This window comes from Labrus bergylta, chromosome 17, assembly GCF_963930695.1.
Source record: "Labrus bergylta chromosome 17, fLabBer1.1, whole genome shotgun sequence".
Taxonomy (NCBI): Eukaryota; Metazoa; Chordata; class Actinopteri; order Labriformes; family Labridae; genus Labrus; species Labrus bergylta.
Window position 1 is genome coordinate 9,557,731 of NC_089211.1, and position 20,469 is coordinate 9,578,199.

General features: G+C 38.7%; 1 protein-coding gene across 1 annotated transcript in view; it reads right to left on the bottom strand.

Moving 5' to 3' along the window:
• Window positions 1–18,192, bottom strand: part of LOC109986311 (ephrin type-A receptor 5) — a 53,826-nt gene extending 35,634 nt beyond the window's left edge. Inside the window, exons 1-3 of the mRNA XM_020636921.3 lie at window positions 17,654–18,192; window positions 12,854–12,918; window positions 5,506–6,226 (exon numbers count right to left, since the gene is read on the bottom strand). Of these exons, the coding sequence (XP_020492577.1) occupies window positions 5,506–6,226; window positions 12,854–12,918; window positions 17,654–17,753 (886 nt within the window). The 5' untranslated portion in view covers window positions 17,754–18,192. The remainder of the gene's footprint in view (window positions 1–5,505; window positions 6,227–12,853; window positions 12,919–17,653) is intronic.
• Window positions 18,193–20,469: the final 2,277 nt, after the last annotated feature.

Below are 20,469 nucleotides of genomic sequence, written 5' to 3' on the forward strand. Positions count from 1 at the left end.
GTGGGCAACTCATGGATGACATCATTTTTATATTTGTAAAGTTTTCTGAATACTGTTCAACTTAAGATATTTTTAAAAAAGCATATCTTAAATGCATGTGGAGCAATTGTCTACTCTGTGGTATCAGTAGCTACCTTTAACTTCAAAAAGGTACCTGTTTATGATGGTTGTTATACAAGAAAAATGAATTACAAAGTGAAAGAAAGCTACCTTTTATTTCTTAAAACATTTCTCAATTTCAAGAATTGAATTTGAAATGGAACTTTTTATCCTTCGTCTATTTTTGTTTTGACATAAAGTTGTTCATTAATAAGTTCATTCATCAAAAAAAATAAATACAACAAATAAAGAAACCCAAGGCATGGGGTCAAATTCCAGAACCCTATGACCACATTAAGGTCATCAAATTCAAAAGCAATAGCTTTCATGACCTCATTGTTTTATGCAAGGGGCCGTACCATTTTAACCACACCATCAACCACAAGCCCAAAGCTTCTAGTGTGATTCACTTTTTCTCCCCTTTCATAATTCCCTCGAGAAGGCAGACAGAGAGCTCCCTCACATAACTACATCAGTGAGACAGGTTCTGATGAAAGCACCACCGCCATGACCAAATTGAGTTTGACATATGCTGCAGTGACATCTGACAGGCAGGCAAACATAGAGGAGGAATATCCAGGGAAACCTGGCACCGAAACAAAGTATCGTCGAGGGAAATCCAGCTCCTCCTATGACACACTTAGAAGGCACTCTTTAGAAAAAAGGTATTGCGAGAACAACCTGACCAATTTATTTTAATTGGTGATGCAGTTGTGCTAATTTTCATTTCAATTCCTCGACTATCATAGTTTTTCCTCTTTTCTGCATACCCCTACCACCCAACCCCCACAAAAGTGCCCATCTTTACACAACTGTCATTCCCAGGATCTATTCAGCATTTCATTATTCTGACCAATGTGGCATTCAGCTTCAATCCCATTATTGCAATATTTTCGAAAGCCCTTATTCCCTTTTTTCAAAGTTTAAAGTTAGACATTTCATATTCCAATATTCAGCAAGGAATCCCGAAAAGTGAATTCATTATTCTGGGAGGTAGTTTGGCTTTTTCACTATCATGAAATAAAAATGTAACCTAATTATTACATCATAAAAGCAACCCGCTCACAATCAACCCTGGGTATATCATTATATCATTTCAACTCTATATTTAGCTCTAAAATTCCATCATTCAAAGCTTTGTTGTCTGTCTTTCTCAGATTTACTTTTTTTTTTTTAACATTTATAATATTGATATAATTTTATTAAAAAAATGAAGTAAACAAGTTAAAAAGTTAAAGGTAAATTGTGATATGAATATAACATTTTCAGATCATATATATTATAAAAAAAGTATGGTTATATGTTGATATAAAATTAAAGTTTGTTGTATTATTGCTGTTCTTATCTTTTACAACTGATGATCTGATGGATGCAACAAATCCAGCAGAAGGTTTAATACTGACTACACAGTACACGTGTCTAAATTAACTGCTCAGTTAAGTTATGGCTTGATTGATGTAAACCTATAAGTGATCTGACTAACTTTAGTTCCATGAATCCACATTCAATAAAACGATCATTCCTATATTGTATGAAGTCATTTTCCTTACAGCCTTTTCAGTCATCATTCAAGTAAAGTACTTTTTTGAGGCCACACTCAATCTACAGTGCCCCACCTCTGAATTCTGTCTCTTCATCCATCTGCCTACTTCCCTCCTCAGTTATCCTTCATCTGTCGCTATCACCACTGAAACAACACCCATCCATCTCTGTCTCTCTGACCTCACACCCTGTGGGGAGAAATCCTCTAATTTATCTTTGTCCCCTTGATTTGCCACCATGTCTCACTGTTATCCACCCCCCACACATCATTCCATCCATCCATCTACCCAGTGCTTTACTCCCCATCCTCGACTATTCTGTCTTTTCTGTCTTGCCGAGGTGACAGTGCTGCGGGCTTCTACCAATTATCCTCGCTAAAGTATAGAGCCTACTACATCTATACATTTTACACAACAATATCCATTTTATTTAGATGTTATCGGACACTATATAACCTCTGGTAGTGCAGCCCTGTCTAAAGGACAGAAGAACTCTAGGCAAAATAGAAAAACGACTCTACTTCTGACAAAGTCGTGCTTTTTCTAGAGATTTAGAAAACCTGGAGAGAGGGGACTTAAAGTCTTATATTGAGATAAAAAAAACATAAATGTATCTTCATATTTTAACACAGAAGAAGAGAATTGTGGAACTGTGAAGACCATATGAAACTGAAAGAGGAATGGATGGGACAGCAGTCATTATTGGACAGTAAAAGCAAGAAAAAGTGATAAGAAGTTCTGTCCTACATTCACAGAGGCTGTGTTAAATCATGCTTGACTAGGCAGCACTACAGCCAGCAACCAACACACATTAAAACATTTCTCTGTCACACACACATTGTACCTGCAACCCACTTATTCACAGTCTATATGAATAGGATGCTCAATAACCCAATTTCATTTGAGCCTTTTAAGTTGGTGCATTAAGAATGCTGCATGTTTTTTTCCCCCCCAAGCTCTACAGTTTTTAGCACACTGACATTCACTGAGTGGGCAAAATAGGCACAAAGAGTTGAAATTAAGTAACTACACTGAGTGGAGTTTCTCATAACCAAATCAGCAGGTGTTCAGAACTTCCAGATCAGAAAAGACCACCCCCCCGAAAAAGAAAAGAGACTTAATACATAACCGCTCACAGTATGGATCCCAGGCTCTCAGGATCTAACACTTCTCAGAAATAAGTGACTGAAATGCACATGAAAAAGAGTTCTCCAAAGCAGCTAAAACATGTGCTTTACTAAGCTGAAATAGAGGACACCCTGCCATGTTTTCCTCTGTAGACAGTTTCAAAAGGCTCATTTCAATCTGATAGTCACTGAAGCTAAAACTGATTTACTTTCTTAGTTTCATATAATTGCAGGGAATGTGTTTACTCTGACAGCTTACAGTTATTTTTTTTTTCCACTTCATTTCGCATATGGGCTATGATTAAAAAATGTTTTTCCCATGAGCACTGGTTATTTTTTTTATTCTACAACATTTAACCACATGAAAAAGATTTGCATATCAAACAAACACATCTTCCTGGAAAGCAAAACACACAGAAACTCATTAAAATGAAAATGTGTTCAACCTTCTTTAACCTTAAAATTTTGTTTGTTTGGAAAAGGACAGTAAAAACATGCCTAAAGGCTTACTGTCAGCATAATGCAAGACATGGGGGCTGGGAAAGATTTTTATCAGCACTGTTTAACTCACACCCTTTTTTGTAAAGAATGAAAGGGTTTAGCCTTGACATATTCAACAAGAAAGTATAAACTCAGTTTTATGTTTCTTAATAGCAATAGCTTGATACCAACTGAGGAACAATTCAACTAAGAGGGATCTGCAAATTCATGCATGAAGATGCAGGAATCCAGGAAACCATGTTTCTTTACTCCAAAAACATGAATACATGATGACATTACTTTTTATAAAACCATTGTATGTATGGTGAAATTCTTAACACATGGTTATTTTTACACATCTGTTTCGAACACGATTCTCATGCAGTGATCCTATGTATAGTGCTCAACACCTTCCATAATAAAGCAATACAATGCAGTTTGTCCTTTTAAACTCTGCAGGATAACCTGTTGTTACACAGTACAGGTGTACAGTTAACACACAGGGCTAAAAAAAATCATTCTGGCAGTAATAACATCCTGTACTGTCAGCAACAGATCAAACGCAGTGTGACTCTACAGTCTGTGGCAGTACGACTCCAGGCAGGCCAGTGGCATACTGACAGCTACTTCTTAATGATCTCCCCACAGAGACTCAATCCTTGACAAGGTTAACCTTGAGTTAATGCACAGTTTGTTACAAAGATTATACGTTTAACAATTTCATTATAAAGAAACAATGACATCTTGTTTCTTAAAGGCCAGGATTTAATGATTCATCTCTCCAAGGTATACTAATTGAAAATAATGTAAGAAAGAAACCAAAACCTTTTTTCTCCTCCTCTTACACTCAAACATAGTCCAATGTATGCTCTAAAGATCTCAAAATGTTGTTGTGTTTGTATCCGAGATTTAAAAGAACTAAACTACGGTAATTGTTTTTGGGAAAGCTGAAGCTGCAGAGGGGAGGAATATTTCATGCTATTCATAGGGTTAACATAAATCCAGGTTATTACCGCAATTTCACAGTCACTCATAAACATGAGTAAATTAGAAAAAAAGATATCACTGCATGTACCATTTAAAGCAACAAGAAGTAACTTTTCCAATTTAAAACAGTAGTTTCAAAGGTCGGTTTAATAGCACAATAACTGTCAACAGGGAGAATGGTTTCTCTCCCGTCTGCACAGCACAGCCTGAAAGATGTTTACTGCAGTATATGTAACTTTGGCAGCGGGCCCAGGTCATCTTGCATGTGCTGTCGACTTTACGGCACTAGCTGACACACAGCTACCCTCAGTTATGAAAATAGGTCATTTAGAGGCTGTCTCTCAAATTGTTTGATGTAACTGCTGAAGAAGAGGATGGTGACAGAGGAAGCGAAGAAGAGACAAAGAGAGAGTGACCGGGCAAGAATTGTTATCGTTGCCATAGTTCTCATGTTAAGCAGCTTTACTGATGTCCAGAAAAGTCATCTAGCCCAAGTTACGTCTCAAGTTTGCAAAAGGAATGTATCAAAAAGATGTCTCTTTCCTTGTCGATCTTCAAGTTAGATTTATACTTGGAACCTTAAAAACCTTTTCACTAATCAAACTCAACTAGCATAATAATTCAACTTATACAATATAGCCATTTACCCACAGCCCAGGCTGTAGACGCTGAGTGGGATCAGCTCTCCAATGCTATGTGTCAGAGTTACATATTTCCCCTTTGATAGACTCCACAGTGCAATCTTAAAATTGAGAAATGTAAGGACAGCACAGGGGAAGATTGGAGAAGATTGAAGGAGCGAAAAAAAACAGGGGAGGACTGTGTGCCTGTAGAAAAGGCAGTTAAGGTCGGCAAATGTTGGTGGGGAATGTTTGGGCTTGAGTCAGAGAAGAGCAGAGTCTGTAGAGCAGCAAAGTGCTGCAGGGCTCGGGGGAATACCCTCCACTAAAGGAAGGGAGAAACACACACACACACACACACACACAGTCAGAAACACTCAAAGACTAAACAGACCCAAGCACACACACACACAATACTAAAAACAAACACAGGCATGGATATAAAAATAAACAAACAGGGTGAAGATAGCAACCGACGGGAAACACAAGCACAAACCCCGAAATGTGAACGCTAGATTTAGGATGCGCAAATTCTCACAATAAAGAATACATTTGGTTTTCTTGCTTAATGAATGTAGCTTTCTAATATGCACGCATTCATCAAAAGATATTGATTAAGCGTTATTCCAATCATCTACTTTCTCCTCTTACCTTGACATGATCCGTTAATTTCCTCAAATCCGGGCTGGCACACGCACTTCCCAATAGGCACCAGCCATTCTCCCTCAGTGCTGCAATGCATCCTTGGAGGCTCATATAAAGGCAGGGAGTTATTGACACAGTGTCCCACCACTTCCACCAGCTGCGAGGCCTCTGAACCTGGGATGGTGTCTGGAAACTCGGCCAAACTCTTCACCAGAAAGGGGCAGCGTTTGTAGAAAACACGTACTGAGACTAAAGCGATGCAGGCCCCAAGATCCTGAAACGCCAGGTAGAAACCTTTCCGGATCAAGGGACCTAAATCCCGGACTTCAGTGTTGAGCTTCATCACACGATCCCCCAGGTCCAGCTCAGTAAAGCTCTCGTCAGCTGCTATTGTGTCCACTTTAATATATCTACTCTCCTTCATTGCCCGGTCCTCCTCTTCGGTCATCCCTGTTCCATCTCTCATTTCTCCATACTCCATTTCATCCTCATCGCCGTCTGTTTCGTAGTAGTACATATTGAACGTCTCTTTGCAGGTCCCCACGCCGCCAGGGAGGCTGTTGCAGTCTCTTAGAGTGAACTTAAGCTCGATGAAGACCCTCTGAGCTCCCTCAGTCAGGATCCAGTTGGTGTGGAGCCAGTTGTTCTGGTTCTGCTCCATGACCCGGCACACTTGGTAGGTGTGGATGGGGGCATAGTCCTCGTCTACCTCCCCGATCTCCTCCCACTGAGACAGGAAAAGAGGAAGATGAATAAAAAAAAAATGGGAAAAACAACAGAAACAATTGCTGACCTTTGATAACAGGTAAGAAGAGCTGGATTGGACAGTGGTGGATTAAATATGATGCACTTCCATTACTCATGTCAAAGTTCTCAGCTTTTATTACAGTAAGCATTCAAATCAAAAAGCATTTTTTCATAAAGGCTTTTGAAAAAAATAGTAGTAGTTGGCCTGATTATGTGTGACACTGGATTAAAAGCACTGATATACCAATGTGGTAGCATCTTTTCACTGTTAAACAGAAGCTATTAGGAAGGTGGTTCCCAACCTAGAGGTAATAAGAGCGATCAAAAAATGATTAATGAGGCAGCAAAACAAACAACAAAGTTGAGATATAACAAAAGATAGAACTGCTAGCATCATTTATTGTGATTATGTAACATTCATATTAAATCATAATGTAAAAAAAAAAAGAAGCGAGACAGATATTAGTACAATAAGAAGTGAAAGCATTGCATTGTTTCACATCAGTCAAGACAGTAACAAACTGGTAAGGAGAAGTGAAGACTGTCAGGATGAGTGCACAGTGGAGCTGTGAGCAAAGAAATACTGCTCCTTCTATCTGTCTTGTCAACCCTGCATTCAGTGTTTCTTTTTTTTTTTTTACATTGCTTATGAAACAATCGAGTGAAAATATGTATTGAAAATAACTAACTAGTGAAAATCTCAAAAATGGTTTCTAAAATGTCCTCTTTCTTCCCAAAACTTCAAACGAGCCGGATGAAACCTGCTGTTGGGCCGGTTTTGGAGGGCGGGTTGTAAGTTTGACATCCCTAGCTTTCTGGATGAGTATGGTGTCAAATTGTGTGTGTGTGTGTGTGTGTGTGTGTGTGTGTGTGTGTGTGTGTGTGTGTGTGTGTGTGTGTGTGTGTGTGTGTGTGTGTGTGTGTGTGTGTGTGTGTGTGTGTATAATCCCCATCCCTTCCACCTCATTGTCTCCTTTAGCAACAGACAGAAAGACTAGATAGTGTTAGGGGGTACATATATATGCCTTCCTGAAAATGGGCAGGAGTTCTTGTCAGCAGAAAAAAGAATTAACATACACATTAAGGTGGGTTCTTGTACGTAGGCCTAGTGTGTGTGTGTGTGTGTGTGTGTGTGTGTGTGTGTGTGTGTGTGTGTGTGTGTGTGTGTGTGTGTGTGTGTGTGTGTGTGTGTGTGTGTCTGCATCCATGCCTATGTGAGTGTCAGACAGCTGCATTAATTCCCTCTGCAGGTCTCCAGGGACGTGGCTATTATCTGCATCACTAGCACTCTCCCGTGGCTAATACAGGCGCTTCATCATGTCACCATAATATGGCCAGAGGGACCAGACTATGATCTGGTGTTATAGCTTAATAGCCCGTATTAGTCAATGCTTTCTGTAGCAGTTGTGAACAACCTTCTGTCTTTTTCCTTTCTTCTCCCTGTCTTGTTCTCAAACTGTGTTTTTTCTCTGCCTTTTCATTTTTTATCATTATCCAGCTCAGAATTGTAAATGAATGAAGACATTTTAAAAGGTTCATTAGACATTGTGTGTTGTATTATAAATGCACATTGTTCAGTGTTCCTTCGCTTCTTTAAGTGTGTTTATTTGTGTCTTTTACAAGACAGACTGAAGTTTGAAAACAAAAGTGGCTGTTTTAGAGCTGACAGTTTAAGAACAAAGGTAACCGGTAATAAAAGTTCTTCATATCTGATCTTTGTGTGCCTGTTTTAGCCGAGTCTCTGTCTTCCCAGACTTCAGTCAGTCCCAGTACAGACATTAAGCCTCTTACTGGTTAGATCACACAGATCCACCAGCCTGTTCTGAGCTTTACACAGCTTAACACAAACACAATCAATCACACATATATGCATATACACACGCACAAAAAAACACATACACACCCAAACCATTATTGGTAGCACAGCAAGGAGTTCAATAGACGGTCCTCTCTAGTATTCCCTGGAACAAAGTGGGTTCATTTGTTTTAAGATGTGGTTTACAACTCTGCAGCTCTAACAGGGTTTGATTAACTGATGTTGATGCCATATGAAATGTAAATACCCGCATGATATGAGCAGTAAAAGGAACACTTCAAATAATGCAATGCTAGTCTTTGCTTTGCATGTTCCAGTAAATTAATTATAGATTAAAATACGATTCTGGAGCAAGAATTCTGAATTCTTAAGTGAAGGACTCTTATTTAAGAAGGCTGATTCTGGAGAAAGGAATAGTTTTCTTAGAAGGAGCTGCTCTTAAAGGAGTTCAAGTGCCTGTCTGAAAGAGTTCTTAAAGGATACTGTACATGGTGTTAGGCATTAGGGCCCCCTAAGGTTAAATGTTAAGCTTTAAGCTACATACTAACGCTACAGGGTCAAGACCACCCATGTTAGAGTGAATTGGCAAAATGGTAACTTTAACAGAAACAACGCTTTGTTACCTTTTTTATTTAACACTACCATTTATTTCTTCTTTGCCTTTTCATCTCTCAGTGACTCTGTAAAGTTAGTCACCATCTTTTTAATTAAAAAAAAAAATTGAACAGTAATATCTTGACTTCATTTACCTTCTTTAATGCAGTTCACACAACCTATTCTTCTCTCAAATACCAAGAAACAGGGATGTGATTTGCATCAGAGAAAAAGCAGAACCCCCCCTCTCCCTCCTCCTGACACTTTTTCTCTTTCAAATAAATGAAGCCTCAACGTGAGGGAAAGGAAATGTGAAATGATGTTGACACCTTTAAACATAATTAAGACATTTATGAACCTCTGTTTCCAAAACATTGAATCACTGAAGAAGCTGAAGCTGGATAGCTGTAGACTGTACACGTAGCCTATAGTAAATATCTCATTTTGAATTACATGGTTGGAATGGCTAGTTTTGCTTTGCTCACTTGCAAGAATGTTGTAAAATGCAAAACTCAAACATGGTTAAGAATCTAGTTTAATTCTGGATTACAGATGGTACAAAGTTCCAATAATAATATATTTTTACTGTCAATCCTTCCAGATCTTCTCATACTGTAAAGCCCTAGCACCTCTTTAATATCCGCATGTTCTTCACTTCACTTCCTGCCCTTTAACACTTTACTGTCACTTAATAAGGTTTCCTTCTAAGTCATTTTCCCATCTTTTCTTCATCCATCTCAATCTCTAACATCCCCCTTCTTGTGCCTAATTTTACTGCCATGTCTATAATACATTTCCGATCATGTATGTCCTCTATTCTTTCTTTAGTTATCCAATTTTATGTCTAACCCAGAAACACCGTTCAACCACATCCCCCCCTATATCTGTCTTCACTCAAAGCTTGACTTACTGTCATCTTCTTGTCCCCAATATCTTGCTTCCCTACCCTATTTTCTCTACTGTTGCACCTTTCTTATTCTCACCATAATCTCTTCTTTCTGTCAATTTAATCACCTACATTGTACAGTTCTGTTGTATCGGGAGAAAAATGTATCTGCTGAATAGCATGAGCTGCAGCACCACAAACATCTAAGTATGAGTTGTTCTTTGTTAATTGAATTATTCAGATATATTTTCCTTTTTACTTCGTCTTTTCCTTCCCTCATGTTTCACATATAATTCCCTTTGTGTATTTTATATTCCAAAGACTAGTCTTGAGTGTTTCCTGTTTTATTTTGTAGTTTTTGTTCCTCTTGTGTTTCTGGTTTAGTTTTACTTCCTGCTCATAAGTGTTTCGTATTTTTTGCTCTTCAATGTAATGTATAGTTTCAAGTATATTTTAATTCAGTTTTAAACAAAATAATTCCATTTCAAATTCTGCTATTTTAGAATCAGTTTTCACACTAACCCCTAATTCACACATACTCCTTGCATGCCGCGGTTTCGCGCCCATTCACACTGGATCCGTTTCTGGGACGTCAGCGCACCCATGACATGTCACAGGAGAACTACAAGATCCCGCGGGAATAAAGAGAAAAACATGCAAACAACATGTTGCTTTGTCTTTCTGAGGATGCATTGTTGTTAATTCAGTTCCTGTTTTGACGTAATGTTGATAAAGTGACGAAAAATACGATCGCAAGTCCGTATATTGTGTTTTATTTTGAAATTGACCGGATGCTCTGTGCGTTTCCTTGTCTGACTTCCTGTCCGGGCTGTCATATTCTGTCCAGCTTGATGCGAGACTGCAGCGTACTCCAGCGAAAATAGACTCGCTGCGTATTTGAAACGGAGCAGAGCGCAGTGCCGTTGGTGGCACGCACCGGAGACGGGCCGCAGCGTAGTTGTGAACACAATGATTGACTAGAGTGGCAGCTAATTACAAGGTAATGCGCGGAATGTGTGAATTGAGGGCAAGTCAAACTATGTGATTTAAATTCTAACATTTTATTAAATAATTCAAGTTCAGCAATTCAATTAACAATACACACATTTCTGCCTATAGTTTCCCTCCACTTCGATTTCCCATTGTTTACTTGTGTCCTTGTACCTTCTATCTTGTGTCAGTTTGTCATCAATCCTTCCTGTGTTCATGTGTATGTGTTCATGTGTTCTTGTGTATTTTCCTGAATGTCAACAAAAGAGCGGAGAACAACATACTGGTTAACAGAAAACATAATGCAGCCGTTTAATTATGCACGGAGATCGTAGTGGTCGCACGCATACACTCCTTACACTGTGCAGCAGTCACGGTATATAAATGTCACGCCCCCTCCCATTGGCTGGAGGTGAATTCTCCGGAGAATATCCTGCTGCGTTCTCACTTTTTTCATTTTCAGGAGTTTTCTGCGAGTGTGAAATTCCTATTAGTCTGCAATTGGGGCCTCTACCTTTTTGTTTAATCTCCAACCTGTGACACTAAGCAAATACTAGTCAAGCTGTTTAAAAGCATTTCCCTTTCCTTGTCTTCATTTCAAGCCAATACGTCAGTGTCATACTGTTCATTGATATGTGTACTGTAGTTTCCAGGACATCATTTCAAGGTCATCTATACAATTCTTAATCATTCTCAAATTCTTTATTTAAATCAATTTCCTGTGTTGCTTGAATGTATGTATGAAGAACATTCAAAGCACACATTGGGAGAGGAAAGCAGTGCACAGTAGATGGTGAGGTGAGACAAAAAGATGACAGAAAATAAGAGGACAAGGAGAGGGGGAGATAAGTAAATGCTGGGTAAAGAAAGGATGGGGGGGGGGGGCACTGTTTAACTGATTAGAACTAAGCCAGAAAAAAAGAAGAACGAGAGGGGAAGTAATGAAGGGGGTGAAGGTGGGTGGAGGAGGGATACGAGGGATGTAACGAACCATCTGGAACATGAAAAAAAAGGAAACTCTACTGTTGCCTAAACATCTTATTTAGCCAACAAATACTGCTGTTACTATGTGTGTGTGATTGTTTGTGTGGAAAATATGCAAGAGTACCCCTTCAGATAGGGCTCTGTCATATAAATATTGAATTGGAGAATAATTAGAATAGGCAACAACAAAAACGCCTGTCAGTTAAAATGCCAAACATGGAGAACATTGTTTAGTGAAACATGTTCGTCATTTCACCAGACAATTCGTTCATTAGGGGGAAAAAAGGACAATCTAGTCACATTAATCCTATGCCTATCAAATCTTTAGTTTTTTTCTCCCACCCTCTACCACAAATTCAGTTATTTATGCAGTTGCATTGTAGAAACCACACACCATAATCACATCTTCATTAATATGATTGTGCATACGGCTGCTTTTGTCAGCACTATCTCTCCCATCTACATACCGCCACAGAATGTGTCGTGATTTGAATACCCAGCGCAGAGAAATACTTTACGGTCAGCACTATTTGGTCCGTCGTGTATAGCAGCATATTTGCCAACAGGAGTGATGATGATAGTAGAGATTTTACATGTGGATCAAATAGACAAATGAATTCCTTTTTAATCAAACTACAGCACCATCAATCCCCTGGAGGATGGGATTTATTTGTATTCCCTAGAAAGATTCAGCTATGAGTTAATGTAATGCTAAAACTTCAGAATACACAACTTCTTTTTTTTTTTTAATAATCAATTACAATATACTGTTCAACACTACTGAAAACTACTTTTCAATTCCAGGAAATCCTCTTCTAATCGGTCCTCCCCTTGGGAATGCTTGGAAGAGGAAACTGGATTGCTGGCTTGAGGATAATGTATTCCATGGTGACTTTCAGTATCTTATTCATGAATTTAATTTATTCTGATAATGAACTGAGAATTCCTGGAAATAAAATGACCTTTATCCTGGGTTAAAAAATTATGAGTCTTAAGCGCAAAATTCATCAAGTTATTGGTGTTCTTTGTCATACACAGAAGTCACCACCCCAACTTCTTCACTGTGCTATCAGGGTCACTTTTAGATGGACACAAGTTTCTTTTAGATGTAGTTCATCATTTGTTTTAATACACTTAGGTTAACACAAGAATGAATTATTCCTCATCTTTTCTTATCAAGTGCATTCAAAAAACTAAATCTACATATTTAAATAACCTTCCTCAACCATATGTCTCCAAAAAGACAACCAATCAAGAAACAATGTCACTGTCATCATTGACAATCTAAAGATTAAGTTATCTTCCAATTCAACATTTAAGGATTGATCGTAACTCACCCCATTCTTAGGATAGGCCACCCATCCAAGGTCTCCCATCACAGAGCGAGAATCCAGCAGGTTCACTGTTAAAGGATGAAAACAAGGGGCAGTCCTTAGCATAGACAAACAACCGATCAAGACATTGAAACAAAACAGGACATAACTGATTATTTCTCATTCTGTTACCCTTCTTCTAATACTTTTGTAGAACAGCACATTTGTGCATCTTGTTGACCAAAAACTGTAGCTTGTTTTAACTCTCCAACACTCCTCTCAGCTCATATTGAGCCATTAAAATTCTCCTTTCTCAGACTCTCAGATGAAAGCTGTCGAGAGCAATTACCTGACCATCGCACTCCTCAAAGCATGTTTTCACCTTTTCATGTACAACACTAGAGACAGTCTCTTGATTCCCAAATACTTGAACAGATTCTTGTCAAAAGTGCATCCAAGGGTGAAGCTTTTTGATTTATTTGGAAGGAAAATTAAAGCAGCACACATGATGCTTAGTCACAAATGGGTTATCAACATAGAGCTCTGCTGAACCCAATTCAGCTTGAGGTTTGTTTATAATCTAAACTTGTAGTTGTAAATTCATTTCAGTTTTCTTCAACACAAACATTTTGTGAAGAATCCTCAACAGCATTTCTACAGTCTACAGTACATCACAATGAGAATACGTTTTTTGTTATTACATGCCGTCTTCCAAAAGCTTCAAAACTCTTCTGAGTTTGGCCTGACATAACATGCACTTCATGAATACAATTCAATTTTTGTCAAGCCATAGTTCCAATAGTTCTTTGTCTTATCATTCATAACATGTGGCTTGTTTTGTGTCCTACAAAGTGTATACTCGAGAAATGAAGTAGAAAGAATCATTTAATGACACTTTCAAGGTTTATGACTTCAGTAAATGGGAGCAGATTAAGTTTTAGAAATTAGTAAAAGCCACATATTAAAGTTAAATTGTATCAGTACATGTTTTAAAATCTCTTTATACAACTCTCTCCTGTGTGTTTCATCACCCAGCCTCATGAGGTGTTCACTTGTAAATTCACTTTTTTACGCTACATTCTAAAAATAAGATTGATAGGCTGCGTTCATCCATTCTTTTCACTAATAAAAATGATGATTATATTAACATCTTTCAAACTTGTTGCACTAAACCGACAAATACTTGGATGAAACTGTAAACAGACTCACAAAAAAACAAAACAAGGAAAGTTTTTCCTATGTGTGATAGTTATTTTCTCATAAAATCGTTATTCAAATACATGCCAATTACTAGTTTTGTCTTTGTCTGGTCTGAGCCTACTGGTCTTGATTTGAACCTATTTACTGGATATAACGTTGGGGATTTAGCATGTTTGTTCTTGCTACAGGGACTGGTGATGTGAGACATTCATGCGGAGGAGTAAAAACTGGGCTTTAAAATGTTTTGCACTTTCCTCCTTATCGCTAGTAAAGCATCACACATCAGCAAGCTCTGCTCTGTATTTTGCCTAACCCCTTTTCAGTGAGGTATCTGGGCACTGACACTATAAAAATGACAATACCTTTTTGCTACTGTTTTATGCAGAAGCAGCAAAAGATGTTTCCTCAAAAACATTTTCTTAACTCTCAACACAATGAAGTTCAAACTCGAATACTCCAAGATTCAATCAGTCATTGACAAGTTTTATGTCCTCTCCCTGTCCTTAGCCAGCTGTTCACTTCAATATATCCAAACACACGTCCAGTCCTGTATGTCATAAAACAGCCGTTCCTCTTATCAAGCCTTCCCAAATGTCAACAAAAGAACTGACATCCTCAGAAAAGCAGAACAAGAGAGGTGAGTTCAGTCACAGAGACACACTTGCTCTGCAATTTTCCTCACTATGCACACACCATACACACACACCATACACACACACACACACACACACACACACAAAACTAGTCTTAACCTCTCCACTGCTCTGCTGAGAATAATAAAAGATGTCCTTAGGAGGCGATAAGACAACTAATTAGGCCATAAAGAAGAGATAAGTGATGCTGAACTAGATCATAAGGGGTATGTTACCACTTTCTCTCTCTCTCACCCGCTCTCTCTAAGGATGAAACCTCCGAACAGGAACGCACTCAGCAGTCCCTATGATCAGAAAGTATTCTTTAAGTGATCCCCAGAGCATGAAAGAGGTGATTTTGTTTGTAAGTTTTATAAAACAAGTTAAAGAGTAGGTGTATTTTCAGGATGGTAAATGTGAAAAAATAATTTCATTGATGACTGAATGTTAGATCTGGCAGCCACAAGGCTAACTGAGTATTTGTTTTTTCACTGCACATTATAGCACCCTAGCAGGTTATGGGTGCCAATATCACCCTGATGAGCCCTGATCCCTTTTTGAAACCATGTCTTTCATCCTAATTATGAAAACTTGTAATTTACACACAAACACATTTGACTCTAACTCTACTTTAACGTGTCCCTGCCATGTGATGTATTGTTGCATTTACATGTTAGTTTGGGTAGCTCAAGGCTGAGTGGCCTGCAAGACACAGGAAGGCCAGTAACCATGCACGTCTGAGCCATTTGCTATACTTTACTCATTTGTTAGATCAACAAATTACAAACATAAAAGCAAAGTCTAAAATGTAGGCTCCCACGATCTACATACTCTTATTTAGTCGGACATTTTCAATCGTACACGATAACAACGTCTTAAACGGATGAGTCTGTGTCTGGCCTTGATCAAGATGCTCTCAGGATTAGATCTAAATAAAAATGTGTTAGCTTCAAGAAAGGATAATGATCAAGGTAGCAAAATGGTACAGTTTTCTTTGTTATCATTCATTAGCTCCACTTCAGGATTCATTTCCTCTCTATCAGAGAGATGTAACAAGGGTGCATCAGAACTTTTCTCAGTTCAGCTCACAAACTTGCAAAAGATGAATGCAAGGCAAACTTTAACTTGAAAGAATGAGTATGAGGTAAATCCACTGCAGGATATCAGCATATTGTTACTCTTAAATTGAGACACAAATCTGAAAGAGCCGAAAGTCCCAAATAACTCAAAGGCATCAGAAGAAGTTGACATTTTGTCTAATATGACTTTTTTAAATTACTGTGAATGAGAGAATTGTTATTTTAACTGGTTCACCATCCTTTCAAATTAAGCATGCAATGCATGATTATCCCTGCAACGCAAATGTGCCAAATAATCAAAAATATGTTGAGTGGCAGCCCCTGGCAAAGCTTCTCAAGTTGTTTAACAGATATGATGTGCTGTTGAATAAAGTTTTTGGATTTCCCGTCACATTGACACTTTTGAAAGAACAAACAGATTTGCATGTGCTGTGCCAATGCAAAACAAAAGATTGTGTTTTTTCAGGACAGCATAAAAAACAACTCTCTTACAAATATGAACCTGATGTGAGCAATACATTTACCTTGTGTTTTCTTTTTCTTTCTATAAAGCCTCTTGTCATTCACTGTACAATCCAGCGCACAAACTCATGATGCAGACTGCCATTGAGGTATAATTCTTTAAGCCTTCATTTTGCTTTTAACAAGACTGTGAGAAACAAAATGTAAATGTATACATATATTAACTTGTTTCAATTGAATCGGACTGTTAAATATCATTTCAAGCTGCTTTGTGAAAATGTTTCACTCTTCTGCGAACCATGTTTGCTGCAGAGTAAGTTTTATTTTATTCCATTTTACACAAACTCTTAGATCGTTAAATTCATGGCGGGGGGGGGACCAAATATAAAAGGTAACTTGGCTTAAAAAAAAACCACAATGCAAAACAATGCAAACCACTCAGGACCCCTCAATGTCCCGTGGTCACACTTTCAGAGCCACTGTTGTGACTCTTGACGTTGTACGAATAAATCTGTCATGTGAAGACTAAGCAGGTGATGAATGCGCTGCCTCCCTCGGATAATGCTTTCTAATAGCCTCAAACAATGGCATTCATCCCATGCTATTAAAATGTTGCGCCGTCTGCGGACAATACCGTGGGAACAATAATTGCACCAGTTCAGTTGAGACTAACAATGATGAGGCTAGTTAACAATGTGCAACCCCAAAAGGTTTGCCAAATAAAACTCTTATCGATCCAAGTTACATCACTCTACCATATAGCCTAACGCATTGTTAACAGGCACTTTAACTGGCTTCACCGGTTAATGTTAAAATGATCATTTAGAGACAGAATGTCAGACTACATCTGTAATCACACTAAAGAGGGATGAATAGAAATATCACAGCAACGTTTCTATTGTCTATATGTGAAGGTATGGAACGAAAACATCTCAATGGCTCACTTTTATCCCCATATTTTAAAATTCCATTAAATGCTTTGAGGTGAATGTCAACTCAATACTTGAGCCCCCCCACGCTGCACAGAAAACGTTTCAGACTAACCTACAGTGTTTTTAGCAGCGAGCTGTGCGTCTGTCTGCGCTGTTAAGTCCTCAAAGGACCACATATCTGGAGACACTCGCGTTCCGTCCAAAGGTCCTTTTTTTTTTATTTTTTTTTAGTTCAGCTTTCAGAACTCACACTAATAAAGCGTCGGTGAAGACAGCTATCATGTGTATATTATCCTCAAATCTATTTTACAGGCGACCTATTTTTTTCAGTCAAAGGTTGTCGGAGCCGTGTGGCATGTCTAAAGGAGAGCCACGGTCTGGGGGCACCAGAGGCAAAAGACAGACCTTTAACCGGTCAGACTTGTCAGTGCCCCCCCAAAAAAAAAAAAAAAAAAAAAACATAATCGTGAACCAAGCAACGCTGTCATTGACCCACAGGCTTGTCTATGCGTGTTTTACCTTCATTTGCGGGAATGCACCACGCTCCAGGCAATGCCAGACTCCAAATCCACGTCCACGCCACCAGACGAATCCCAAAACTCCACCAGCGAGATTGCATGGCGCGTCCAGAAAACACAACCGGTAACAGGGGGTTGGGGGGGGGGGAGAGATTTGTCCTAAACGACAGCAACTTCAGTCAGCATAAAGCGGGATACCGTAAAGAAACCATTTGTTTCGTCACGCCTCCGCTTTAAGAGAAGGGAGCTCATACTAGGCGGCGGGGTAGATGAAGATATTGAGGATCTGTGTGCGCTCTGAATTTGGAGAGGCGGACAGCGCGCTGAGGGGCGGAGTGAAGCACAAGTCTCTCCAATCACTGAAGATCCTCCAACAGGTAAACCCCAGTGAGTGCTGCGGGACTCGTTTCTTCACATGACAAATAATTACTGCACCCGGTACCATTTCCTAATGTCATTGTATCACTTTGTAGTGCCTCTTACTTTTTCTTGAGCAGCATTTCTTCACAGCACTCTCTTATTATGAAGTCCTTTTTACATTACGCCAGCACTGTTAAAAGACATGTTCAACTGCTGACCTCCTACCGCGCAGCCCAATTCATGTTAGAGATTAAAGATTGTGTTATCAAGAAACCAGATTACAAACCAATGCAGTGTCCAAACTGCGTTAACATTGGAGATAGTAACTCGAGCATGGAAAGTTTACTCAGTAGCATGAAAAAAAGTTTCACCATTTTCCTCATGACACTGCAAACGACAAAGCTATCCTCCTCCAGTGAGCAATGATACTTTAAGTTAGGGGCTATAAAAAGTTTATAGAGAGAGGACCATAAGATAGATAAGGCTCAATGTTAATGATCATGTGTGCTGTGTCGTGGTCATAAAGCTGCACACCAGCACTAAGAAAGAGACATGAAACACAACTGAAGTGGAACCCAATGACACAATCAAGCATAAGTCATTCATTGTCATATTGTGGTGAGCAAGATCTCCCTTTCCCACTCACTGCAGTTGCCTAAAGCTGTCCATACATTGTGGGATTTATTGGACGTCCTTAGGCAACATGACAACTGGAGCATCTTGCCTTGTTGCGGCATTTTTCCTTTCTTCTTTTTATGATAACCATTGACGTTTCAAATATATGACAAACTTTCTCTTTTTTTTTAAATCTTGTTTTGTAGAAAACGTGTGATGTTATGCTTAGTGTCTTTACACATGATTAATGAATGAAAATAAAAAGGTAATCAAATAGTGCAGAGAATGTTACATCACATGGGAAGAATACATTGTGCACGATGTACCAATAATTAATTTGTTGTTGTTGTTGTAAAGGTGAACCACCTCATCCTGGTTTTTAAACAAGTGCCCCAGAAATACTTGCTTACACACGATATTTCAGTCTTCCCCATGGTTAAAAGTCTCTGAGAGCAGTGGAACTCTAAACTTGAGACAAAGCGATAGTAATTAAAAAATATATATCTTTTCAACATTTTTCAAAGCAAAAGTTTGGTTTAATGATTTGAGTGTGAAACACAGAAATTTACTTACATGTACCAGAGCTCAAGTAAGGCTCCTCGTGATGTTTATCTGAAAACAATAGGTGCATGTCTCTCTGAAGTGTAATATGAATTGTAAAATCTTCCACCCTCAGCACACACACATACACCCTCTCTCCAATCTTCACACTCTGTCTGTAAATGGCAACATGTTCTTTGTCTGCTTTCTGGTTACATTTGTGTTGTCAACTATACTTTCTCTTTCTTCTACTCCAGGCCTATTTCTATTCCAACTCTCTTTTCTTTCCCTTTTCCATCGCCATCTCTATTTGTCTGTCTCTCATCCTCACAGTTTATCGGTTTCTATATTTCTGCCTCCTTTTCACTCTCCTTGAGGCAATTATATTCTTTGATCACTGAGGTATTCTTTGTGATATTCCTGTGGATTGCCCTGCTGACACCTCCCACTCACCTTGTGTGTGCACACAGAAACATGCATATGCAAAGGAATTCATACACACAGCCTTCACACAGCAAAGGAAGACGCACACCTTGATATCCTCGGTGACCTCACTGTGATCTTCCTTTCTACCCAGACAAGTGCACAAAACATCTACCATCCTCATTGCAATATTTTTTTCCCCGTTGATTTAAAACGTTGCCCTTCTTTTACAGTATGTTAAACATTGTTTTCCAAGCACAGCCAGGACTTTGGGTGTTGTGCCAGAGTTGTGGTTGTGTATTGTAGACATGTAGGGGTCTGATCAGCAGTGACAGCGGGTGTGGAGGTGGTTCTGGAATGCCAGAAACTGTTGTTGTCTCCTGGAGGTGTCGTCGGATTAATTCTATAAAATGTCTTTGAAGGATGGTGCGAAAAAAAAAGAGAAAGAAGCCTTAAACCGCCTGCTTACACTCTGATGATCTATGTTTTTATTTTGTTTTTTTGGGGCATGTATGCTTTTTTTTTTCTTTGTTGGTTTTGGTAATGAGTGAATGTTGTGATGTTGGTTTTAGACTTTTCTAAAATCTTCTTCAATTGGATTTGACAGTGTAAGAATTAGGATTAAAGTAACTCTCTAAGTAGAAGATAGTGCTGGATGTGGGAAAGTGGCTGAAAAGTGGCACATCAGAAGAAAAAAAAAAAAAGTCCTATCAAAATATGAACTCCTTGGTTAAACCTTTAAATGTTTTTGGCTGTGAACAGTGACATTTTATCACCTTAAGGAGGACAGTTGCATAAATACATATCCAGCAGATAAGTAGAAATCATAGCATGCATTTGGTATCTGAATGTTTAACATTGTTGCGTGTCTGTTGCAGC